Source organism: Anoplopoma fimbria, chromosome 17, assembly GCF_027596085.1.
Source record: "Anoplopoma fimbria isolate UVic2021 breed Golden Eagle Sablefish chromosome 17, Afim_UVic_2022, whole genome shotgun sequence".
Taxonomy (NCBI): Eukaryota; Metazoa; Chordata; class Actinopteri; order Perciformes; family Anoplopomatidae; genus Anoplopoma; species Anoplopoma fimbria.
This window is the reverse complement of record NC_072465.1, coordinates 13913423-13925002: the sequence shown is the minus strand read 5'-3', so window position 1 is coordinate 13925002 and position 11580 is coordinate 13913423. Positions and strand designations below refer to the sequence as shown.

The window sequence follows — 11580 nt, the reverse complement described above, 5'->3', positions numbered from 1 at the left end:
ACGTATAGTGCAGCTGGAGACATACAGTCATGTAGTTCACCAGACTTTTCAACAAAATGTGTCAGTTTAATATAACTTGATTTGACTTTACTCTCTCCATAAAGTCCTGTGAGGCATACTTGTAATACAAGGCTGCATAGATTACTTTAACTGTCACAGGAAGTCTTTTATAACATATTGTTTTGAGTTATACTGTAATACTACACAATAATGTGTTGTGTTACTTGTGTTACATCCCGTAGTACTGCTCCCCTCTAATTATAACAGACACGAGTGGATTATATCCGCCATGCTTTAGCGATGAAGGTCATTACTCCACAATGAAGTGGTGATATCGAATCTATTTATACAGATCAGATGCAGAATGGTTTCTCCAGAAGAGAGGTGCTGTGAGGATGTGGTACCCGGGCGTCTTCTCAGCCCACTGGCTCTTCTCTGTCACACTGCTGGCCTGGCTGATGTTCTGGCTCAGAAAGAAGGCTCAAGGTACGAGTACAGTGTTTGTACGAGTTTGTTTCTTTGTGTGTTTCTTACGAGTCATTTCAGTCTTATTTATAGGCCTAGTATTTGTCTAAGCAGTGCTTATGGTAGCTTTTACCATGTATTTTTTTTTATTAATAATCATTATTATTTATTATTATTATTTTTGGCTATTTAAATTGACCAGGTCATAAATGCACTAGCATGACATGTTTTGACATGTTCTGTTGTGGGATGACTGTGCAGTTTCACAGTAATGGCGTAAGAAAGGGGAGGGGTTCCTGTGTGTTTTATAGATAGCAGCACTGTGTCTGCATCTTGTATCTATTTAAAGACAACTCTAAGCGGCCTGCTACAAACACGCCTCCCACTCTCACTGTTGTCACATTGATTATTTTGCTTGTTGGTTTGGTACTGCACCATATCTACTCCCATATCCGATTCAGAATTCCAGACAGGAATAAAGGACAAACACGATATAATGTGACTGCAAGTGGAAGAGGAGTCAATTAAAATTTATCTGAAAGTTGTGCCATGGGGGTTGAATTCCCCTCCATACAGAAATGACTTACACTAAGAAATTACAAAACAAGTACAATTGTTTATGTGAATTATAAGCTTTGTAAGTGGGAGCTATCCATTTATAATACCCAAAGGTCGTGTTTGTGTGCAACCAATTTTATCTTCTAGCGAGAAATACAACATCAATCTTTATTGAACTGGACATATGCGACTAGTTGAATTCAGAGGAGACAGTTTATTTCTTTGTTTTAATAAAGCGAGATGTACAAATATGTTTATGTGCTTGTTACCTGGCACGCATTCCCCAGAAACCAGCCTGTCAGCTGCAGCTCATAGCAACGGACATGATAAGGCCAGTGGGAGTAAACTAACCTGCTGTGTACAGATAGAGGATGTGATCACAAATGCTTGAAATGAGTGAAAATGCTTGAGCAAGCTGTCTTTTGTAGAAAAGGTCTATCATGTGAGTGAGTAGCTGCCTTGTACTCTCCAGTGCATATGAAGAGGTTTTCTATATAATCATATGCTATGTATATATATACACAGTACAGCTGAGTCTGTTTCACATTCTGGTGTCATGGTTCTCCCTCCTCAGGTAGTAAGGACCTCTCAGGATCTGAATGTGAAAACAAGACGACCTCAAGCTCTGATCCACCAGGGGATGCTGGTAAGCTGGACCGCAAATAAAGATATATCACTAGTAGTTTGAATATGTAGAGTGTCTCTATAGACTCTAAAACTCAATTCCAGAATTTAATGTAATTAATAATGGTGCCAACAAGCACATGTTTATTTGTTTGATTTGTACATGCAGTTGCCGCGACAGCAGATAGTATCGTGTATATGTATGTATATATATATATGATACTGTAGCTACAACACTTAATCACAGTAGATGTTAATAAATCTCTTTGATGCCAAGCAACAAAAAACAACATTAATGTTAAGAAATAAATCAAATGGAACTTAATCAAGGTATTTAATAAAATGAAAAGTGAATACATAGAATAAAATGAATAACATAAACATTTGACCCTACTATATGACACATCTGAATTGATCCATTGTTTTTGATACATGGAGACAGAGGCCCCAACACACACATTAATACATACATACAAATACAAATACAGCACCAATATTTGGTGTCTCTGAATGGATTTGCTATCAAGGTATGTTGTACTACTTAATCTAGAAATCTAGTCCAACCACTACTTACTTTTGGCAAAGTTGCATAGTGAAGACAAAGAATAATTTCAAACAAACCTGAGATAAGGTTGTCAAAAAGTAACAGTCAGGAGCAATACCATTTCTATGGCAATTAATATCTAAGAGCCTATTCAAAAAAAGACTTCCTTCTAAAACTATAGAGGTGTAAGACTTATATATTGCAGTAAAAAACAAGGCCACAGTGAATAAAATGTGACAGGAGCAAAAAAAATTACGAGGATCAGAGGATAAATTCCCTTCAGTGGTCAGTGTCCAGAATATGTGCCAGAACTTGAAAACTGCTGTAAATTCACCATCCTCAATTATCAATTATCCAGATTTGCAAAGCCTAATCTATTATTTAGTGTACTATATTTAAACTTAATTTAGATCGGTTTGTATTTGTGAGGTTTCACATTCATTTTAAAGAAGAAAACGCCTTATGTACTTTGATTCAATGCTGTAAAACAATAAAATATGAAAAATGACAAAGGTGGAGCATTAGGGGGGTTGAATACTTTTAATAGACACTCTGTACTTGTGTGTGCATCCAAATGTGTTTGTGAAGCTATGTGTGTATCGATGTCTGTCTGCCAAAAGGATAGTTAAGCTGTGCACTTTTGCAACTGGTGTTACTTTCCCTTAGCCAGCAGGCTGAGTTAGATGTGAGAGGCTCCTTGTGCTCCACTCAGTACAGCAGGGTAGCAGGGATCTTTACACTCAAGGCCTCTTTCCCTCAGCCAGCTCCAGGACCATGGCACAACCGGCTTCCACCGACCCCACCAAGATGGGAGAGGGTCGGGCAATCGCCGTGCTGACTTCAGGAGGCGATGCCCAGGGTAAGTGAAGGGTTTCCAGGGTGGTATGTGAGTGTGGAGTGCCAAGGCAAAGCATGTCTGCTGTCTGTTTGCCTCAACAGGTGGTTAAGGGGATCTGTTGTGTTGGAAGTCACTACTTAGTAACTCAACAGCAGAGTTTAATAACATAAAAATAAATATTTGAGACATAAAGTGATTAAAAATTAGAAATGTATAATTGGGATGCCTCTTGAATAGTCTTTGTTTGTCTGTATAGTCACTGTAGCCTACAAACAGATCTCAGAACTGTAGGTTTAAGTGTTATACAATATGTATTTTAAGTAGCTATTAGCACTAGAAATAACACAGCGTTTTGCCTAAATTCTAGCCCCTTTTTACGTCATATTTAATCATGATTCCAGCTTTCTATTATATCAAATTTGACAACTCATAAAAAAAATGATTAGCGATAATCATACTTTAATGACAACAGAGCTGCAATATATCTCAGAGATAACTTATGGAGAAGGGCAGCAGGATTTCGTTCATCCAAGTTCTTGGGAGCACAGAGTGCTGACCTTTAACTTGATTAGGAATATCTCCTGTGACCTTTGGGAATTGTGTCAGTGACCTCACACAACCCTGGAGTTTGAGCGTGTGAGACAGTGAGATATTCATATCTATTTTTATGCCCATCTGAATTTTATAAGAATTTGGGACAAGTGTGTAAATGAAAAACTGCTTGTTTACCCTCAAACTTCTTCTTTTACATTGTCCAAAATAAATTATCCTCATCACAACCTCGTCTTTTTACTCATCTTCATATCCAAGTCCAAGTTTCTTCGTCTGGTCCTTCTTCCTCTCCTTCTCTATAAAACTGTATCTGTTCTGGGGGCTAATTTTAGAGGCATGACCTTTCTGTCATGCGTTTGTAAAGTGGTTAGGTGAAGTGAGACGGCTGTCCTTTGCTTCCTTTCTCTCTTCTCCTTTAAACAGTAAGTGGAGATGCTTTTGGCACCAATGAAGATAATCTATCCACATCTTGTCCTTTAAGCAACCCCCTGAGTGTTGAGAGTCCAGGCAGAGGCCGACTTGCCTTTCCTGCAATACAAGCTTTTCACGATTACTGACAATTTAACTGTTTCAACAAGGAAAGAACAGACAAATAAAATTGCACTATATTATGTTTTATAAAATATTTTTTCACCACCATTTTACCACTAATCCATTTAATCATATATTTGATTGAATGATTCCTTACATTTGAGTGGGAGCGCTATTGCAAGGTTCTCATATAATTATATGGGCTGCTGTGCTCACACACACTGTGTCTACAGGAATGAATGCAGCTGTGAGGGCCACAGTTCGAGTGGGAATTTACACTGGAGCCAAGGTGTATTTTGTCCATGAGGTAAATACTCCTTTTGAATATTCTGTTTTTATTATTTGATAAATCATCGATTGCACAATGTCAAAACAAATTCAAAAACATTGTCAAAATGCCTGCCATCAAGTTCCAACAGCTCAAGCTGCTATCTTTGCATGTAATGTCTGTCCAACAACCTAAAACTACAAAAGTTATTCAATTAACATTAATATAAACAGACAAAAAAGCAAAAAAAGCTAACAACTGCAAAGCTGGAACCAGCAATGTTTGTCAATTTTGCATAATAAATGACTTAAACGCTTAATAAAACACCAGATGTTGGGCACTATTCCATTATTTAACACAGAAGATCGACATTACCTAATATAATCAAGAAAATCAGCACCTGTTGGACTGAAAAAGCTGCACAGGACATAGAAAAATGATCCTTTATCATTAAGCCTGAAGCATCTTTCTAGCAATGACCCATGTCCAAGGAGGTGATATTTTGTTTTGTTGACAGGGTTACCAAGGTCTGGTGGATGGAGGAGACAATATCCGCCCTGCTACTTGGGAGAGTGTGTCAATGATGCTACAGCTGGTGAGAACTAGCATATTTATCTGCACGTACCTCATCTCCACTTTTAACTTGTGACCAGTAAGTGGGATGGATGATCTGTGTAACTCTAGCAACTCTTTAGCCTCTACAGTGCATTGCTGTAGGTCAAAAGGTTATTTAAATGCCAAGGTTCATTAAGCTTAATACGTAATGGACCTTAGACATGAGCTATTCGGTTTCAGATACTCTAACCTTTTGATGACTCTTGATGTGAAACCCTTCCTCCTTGCCTAATGTCAGGGTGGGACTGTGATTGGAAGTGCTCGCTGTCAGGATTTCCGCACCAAGGAGGGACGCACCAAAGCCGCCTGTAACTTGGTCAAGCTGGGCATCACCAACCTGTGTGTGATTGGTGGTGATGGCAGTCTGACGGGTGCAGACCAGTTCAGAAAAGAGTGGAGTGAGCTGCTGGCAGACCTGGTCAGAACTGGTGAGGGACATGAGCCAAAAATGTATTGTTCTAAACAACACAGCCCAAAATGAAATGTCTCTTTGCACATATCTGCCCCTCTACACTGATGATATGGTACAAGTTATTGTTGGTTTAGGCATGTTGGTAATACAGGCTTCAGCCACTTTTTGAGAATGAACACCTTCTGAGAGTGTTTGTCACCTCTGGTCTCAGGTAAGATCACGTCCGCCGAGGCAAAGGGTTCCTCCAATCTCAATATCGTTGGCATGGTGGGCTCCATTGACAACGACTTCTGTGGCACCGACATGACCATTGGCACAGACTCTGCCCTGCATCGCATAATAGAGATTGTGGATGCCATCACCACCACAGCACAGAGGTATGCATGTGAATATTACTGCATTTATGTAATAGACAGACTTGCCATGCCATGTTTAGAGTCTTGACATGCTATGTATTGTTGTGCAGTCACCAGAGGACCTTCATCCTGGAGGTAATGGGCAGGCACTGTGGGTGAGTACAGCCTGTGTGTGATGTCACTGTCACTAACCTGATGGTTATACAATACCTACAAAACATATATACTGTCTAAGGATGAAAAAGTGAAATGTCCCTTTCCACTACATTGGAATCTCAAGTAAGAAAGAAAAAGAGTCTACAGAACATGTAAGCAGATCTGTGAGGATGTTCTTAGGCTCAGCGGTGCTTTGAGCTAAATGCTAACATCATCATGCTAACATGCTCACAGTGATGCTATCATGGTGATGTTTAGCTGTTTATGTTAACCATGTTCAATATCATAGTTTAGCATGTTAGCATGGAAACATTAAGCACTTGCCATAAGGTACAGCTGAGGCAGATGAGGATGTCATTAGTAGGTTTTACTTTTGGTATCATAAACCAAAATTAGTGTCCTAATGATGGCTGGTATGGGGGCAAGAATAGGTTTGACAGTTTATTGGATGAACATATTGACTGCGCTATTGTCATTTGTCTTAATGTCATTTAAAAGGCTTTTCCATCCTACTAAGAATACATTTTATGTCAAAAGTCAGATTTATGATATGTAACATCATCAGCCTTGGATACTTACTTTCCAGTTTTGCAGAAGACACTTGAACCCTTCGTATGACTCTTAACCTACAGTTACCTGGCTTTGGTGACAGCTCTGTCCTGTGGCGCTGACTGGGTGTTCATCCCAGAGATGCCCCCAGAGGATGGATGGGAGGAGCATCTGTGCAGAAGGCTGACAGAGGTAAACGTCCCGCATCGTCTTCAATTACAAATTTTGATCTAGCTTTTTTTTATAAGTCTGCTATTTGATCTTAGAGGTTTTCTCTGTCCCTCTCAGCAAAGAGGCCGCGGCTCCCGTTTGAATATTATCATTGTTGCAGAGGGAGCAATAAACTGCAAAGGAAAAGCCATCACATGTGACGACATCAAACAGGTCAGTAATGGCAGAACTCCAATATACAAACACACATATAGGATCTTCATGAGAGATTAAAATCCTAATTTCTCTTTCCAGCTGGTATCACAGAAGTTAGGCATTGACACCCGCACCACCATCTTGGGCCATGTGCAGAGAGGAGGAACCCCTTCTGCCTTTGACAGAATCCTGGTAATACTAGAGCTGTCCCATATATACACCTTTTAAATATTCAACCTTTTATCATATTTCTTGTTAACAATGTGAATAAACACAAGTGTACCTGCTTCTCTAAGTGTTTGTTTTTTGATTGTCATGATTCAGGCCAGCAGGATGGGCGTGGAGGCTGTGATGGCTCTGCTGGAGGCCACACCAGACACTCCCGCATGTGTGGTCAGCTTGTCTGGAAACATGGCTGTCAGGCTGCCTCTCATGGAGTGTGTGCAAGTGGTGAGTCAAATCTGTTAGAAATGCAAAACAAATCATCTTTCTTCAGTTTGTACAAAATTATAAAATGAACAAGCAAGCTAACAGAAGTTTTTGAGTTATTTTTAGTTCATTTCTGATTTTCCTTTTTGTCTTTTAACCTTCTGTCCCATCAGACTAAAGATGTGACCATAGCTATGGCTGAAGGGAGGTTTGAAGACGCAGTGAAGCTCAGGGGAAAGTGAGGCATGCACTTTACACTTTATTTTAAACATTCCCAAGTGTTGTCTTGTGTTTTAAACGCCGTACATTTCTGTACAATAGGAGCTTTGAGAACAACTGGAACACTTACAAAATGCTGGCTCATGTGCACATCCCAGAAGCAAAGGTCAGGATCTAAGTTGAACCGTCCTTCTGTACATCAACTGTCTCTTAGTCAATAACTCCCAGTGGATAATAAATGTATCTTGACAAATGTCTCTGTGAATGTGCCCATGCCAGAGTAATATCAACATTGCCATATTGAACGTGGGAGCTCCGTGTGCTGGAATGAATGCTGCAGTTCGTTCGACTGTCAGGATTGGGCTCCTCCAGGGCCACCAGATGCTGGCAGTGCACGACAGCTTCGATGGCTTGGCTCATGGAATGGTAAATAAAACAAACATAAACAAACAAGAAGGCTTTTTGTTTCAGAGCATGATAGAGCATTCCCCTCTGTCCAAGCACAGATTGAGCCTATTGGTTGGTCCGGAGTGGCAGGATGGACTGGAAAAGGAGGCTCCCTGCTGGGCACAAAGAGGTGAGATAATTCAACAAACCACTCTGTTGATTGATACAGTAATACCAGTGCATGTTTCAGTGTTATTGAAAGTCTACTTTTAACTTAACATTGAGCAGGTGTACTTCTGTGTTTTTCCTTTTTATAAAGGTCCCTGCCACATGAGTTTATGGACGAGATCAGTCTGAGCATCGCTAAGTTCAACATTCATGCTATAGTCATTATTGGAGGCTTTGAGGTGAGCAGCATAGAAATAGAGGCACATCCCGAAGACTAAAACTCAGCATTATACTGAGTTCTTCCTTTCTCTCTTTCTTCACTAGGCATTTGTTGGGGGTCTGGAGATGGTGCAGGCTAGAGAGAAATATGAGGAACTTTGTATTCCCCTTGTCGTTGTTCCCGCTACTGTGTCCAACAATGTTCCTGGATCTGACTTCAGTATTGGCACTGACACCGCACTCAACACCATAACCATGGTAAAATTCATAAAGAACACAAAACAAACACATGGCCATCCAAACACTAAATCTTACTCACTGCATTCTTCTTCTCTTATTTCTCTTTATCAGACATGCGACAGGATCAAACAGTCTGCTGCCGGCACCAAGAGGAGAGTGTTCATTGTTGAGACGATGGGAGGATACTGCGGCTACCTAGCAACCATGGCCGGCCTGGCATCTGGAGCGGATGCTGCTTACATTTATGAGGAGAATTTCAACATTCATGACCTAGAGGTCTGTCCTTGTGAATGTACAAAAGAGAGGAAGCTAAGTGATAAAATAAGTGGTCTGACACTGATGATTTGTTTGTAGGTGAATGTGGAACATCTGGTGGAGAAGATGAAGACCACAGTGAAGAGAGGACTGATTCTAAGGTTTGTGGGAATTAACGTAACTTCTATTCCGAGAAGAATCAATTTTACAATCTGCAGCTCACTCTGGTTATAAATCTCACCCAATATTCTTATTTTATTTCAGAAATGAGAAATGCAATGCAAACTACACCACCGACTTCATCTTTAACCTGTACTCAGAGGAAGGCAAGGGTGTGTTTGACTGCCGGAAGAATGTACTTGGACACATGCAGCAGGTGGGCCACAAGATGCAGTCCTTCTATTTGTTGTATTGCTGACACATTATATCTGCCAACAGATTTAATTTCATAAACATAAGGAAACCTATCCTCTGTTATAAGGGTGGAACACCCAGTCCTTTTGACAGGAATTTTGGCACCAAGATGGGGATCAAGTCTGTGTTGTGGTTGACTGACAAGCTGAAGGAATGCTACAGACATGGTGAGTTGACATGTTGCCTATCGTGGTGTAATGAGTCCTGTGCTCCCTGTGCTAATGTTTAATATATTTTTAATCCCAAACCTCCAGGTCGTATCTTTGCCAACTCTCCAGATACAGCCTGTGTGCTGGGCATGAAGAAGAGATCTTTGGTCTTCCAGCCTCTGGTAGAACTCAAAGATCAAACTGACTTTGAGTAAGACTTCTTTTCTATCCTACCACTGTATTTTCTTGTTACTTTTTCTTTTTGCATGGTTTTGTGTTTACTCAAATTTGCACAGTTAGTGGGTTAGTGGTCCAAAAAAACTGGGTTAAAACTTCAGTAAATACTGTACCTGAGTTCATAGCTTGCAAGGAAGAGGACTCCGGTAATTTGTCCATGTTGTCACGGTTATGCCAAATGTGTTTGTAGGCAGTTGATTACTATCATGTTATGACAGTTCATCCCAAAATCCCAAATACACATTCTTCCTCTTACCTCTAGTACTATTTATCAAGCTAGATTGTTTTGGTATGAGTTGCCTAGTTTTGGAGGCCTGCGGTGCTCAGAGTGCCAAACCGCGAAAGAAAATACATTTGAAAAACTCCTGCAATGTCTCTTTCCAGAAATCATGACCCGGTTACTCAAGATATTCATCTTTTCAAATGTATTTATTGTATTAATTAGCTTTAATTGAAACATTTTACATAAATCATTTGACTTCTTAGGCTTTAAGGGTGCTGTTGTTGTTGTTTTTATTTTCATCTTAGCACTGACAAATGTTGTCCTCCACAGACATCGTCTTCCAAAGATACAGTGGTGGCTAAAGCTGAGGCCCATCCTGAAAATCCTGGCCAAGTACAACATCGATCTGGACACCACTGAAAAGGCTGCGATGGAACACGTCATCAAGAAGAGAGCCGTAGTTCCTTAGAAACCTTTTCGCTCTCTGACCGTCTGTTATTAAAAACACTTTTTAAACTCTGTCTCTGAAAAGTGCAATAAAATTAAAGATGATAATCATATCACCAAAACACATCGCAAGACTCACAGGTGATTATTTTTAACACATTTCTGCTCCCTGTTTCACAGCAAAAAACCTGACAGTATTTGTATGGTGTAGTTTATGTATTATCAGAATTGCATAAAAAATCGGCTTGGGTCCAAATTTAAATCCCCTCAGTCATTAACGTTAGTAGCATTGCAAACAAATATAAACCTTGACCCTATTGTTTATACTGTATGTAAATTAGTGAATTTGAATAATTTGATTGCTGGTTTCCTTTTTTGCTTCTCATCCTATAACTGCTCCCTGTACCCTTATAAATCTCAGGCCTGGTTATAATACTGATTAAATCTACTACAAAGGTACAAAAAAAAGATTAAACATAGATTTGAATCTTGTTATATTAAGCGTTGTTTGTTCACACTTTGTCTCGCTTTGTTAACACGCTCCCTCAACCCTTCAAGGATCAATCCGACAGAAGGCGTTTTAAGAGTAATGGTTCAGTCATTAAGACAGAACTGGGCATTCCACTAGAATTTAAATCTGATAAAGTTTATTATGTTGCTAATGGAAACACACACTTAATAATAATAGACATTTAGCCTGCACTCCCTTCAACTAAAGGAAGGGAAGTTTCAACTGTTTAAATACAGGTGATCTTCAGTGGGCCCTCTGGTGGACATGTTCCAAACAAAAATATATTTTCATCAATCACCAATTTAAAAATATGTGTTTACAAAACCTTTCCAGTAATGGCATCACAAACTATTTGGGATTTAAAGTGACCAGAAAAAGCATTCACCCCATGGACCTTTTCATTTATTATTGCTTTTCAACAGTGAATCACAGTGGGTGTAATTAGTTTTTACTGATCAACAAAAAGCTTCTATTTAAAATTGAAATGTCAACACAAGCAAATTAACTTTTTTGTTTTGAGTTTGGCTTACCCTTAGAGACTGATGTCTTGCTGGAAAATAAACATCTTCTCCTAACGTATTTTCTTGAATCTTGACCTATAGCTACATTTGTATTAAACATTATATTTTTCAAATGTCTGGTATAACTAACAATTATAGTGTTCAGATCTGACTGACTCATTATGCAATCAGAGAATAAAGATGATTTTGATGATATTGACTTTGATTGAGAGTCTTAATTAAAACAGTAGATGCATTTTGGTGTGACTATGACTTATAATTAGGATGATTATGATGGAGAGTATAGTGGAACTCCAAACCTCCATGTACAAGCAATTCCCTTTGTTA

General features: G+C 39.4%; 1 protein-coding gene across 7 annotated transcripts; it reads left to right on the top strand.

The window, feature by feature from the left end:
• The first annotated feature begins 450 nt into the window (after nt 1-450).
• On the top strand, nt 451-11313 carry pfkmb (phosphofructokinase, muscle b). 7 transcript variants are annotated; one of them, XM_054617910.1, is made up of 24 exons: nt 1398-1465; nt 1598-1669; nt 2904-3050; nt 4346-4419; nt 4898-4975; nt 5234-5423; nt 5619-5784; nt 5874-5918; nt 6552-6660; nt 6757-6852; nt 6934-7026; nt 7159-7284; nt 7437-7501; nt 7585-7648; nt 7762-7908; nt 7989-8059; nt 8189-8276; nt 8362-8514; nt 8608-8772; nt 8851-8912; nt 9016-9127; nt 9233-9332; nt 9420-9525; nt 10105-11311. In XM_054617910.1, exons 1-24 carry the CDS (start codon nt 1426-1428, stop codon nt 10241-10243), a joined length of 2508 nt encoding a protein of 835 aa, XP_054473885.1. In that variant the 5' UTR covers nt 1398-1425; the 3' UTR covers nt 10244-11311. The 7 variants fall into 7 exon arrangements, with proteins under 7 accessions (XP_054473882.1, XP_054473885.1, XP_054473883.1 ...); XM_054617907.1 differs by lacking the exon at nt 1398-1465 and adding an exon at nt 451-486 and having other exon boundaries at nt 8362-8772; nt 10105-11313; XM_054617908.1 differs by having other exon boundaries at nt 2952-3050; nt 8362-8772; nt 10105-11313.
• Nucleotides 11314-11580: the final 267 nt, after the last annotated feature.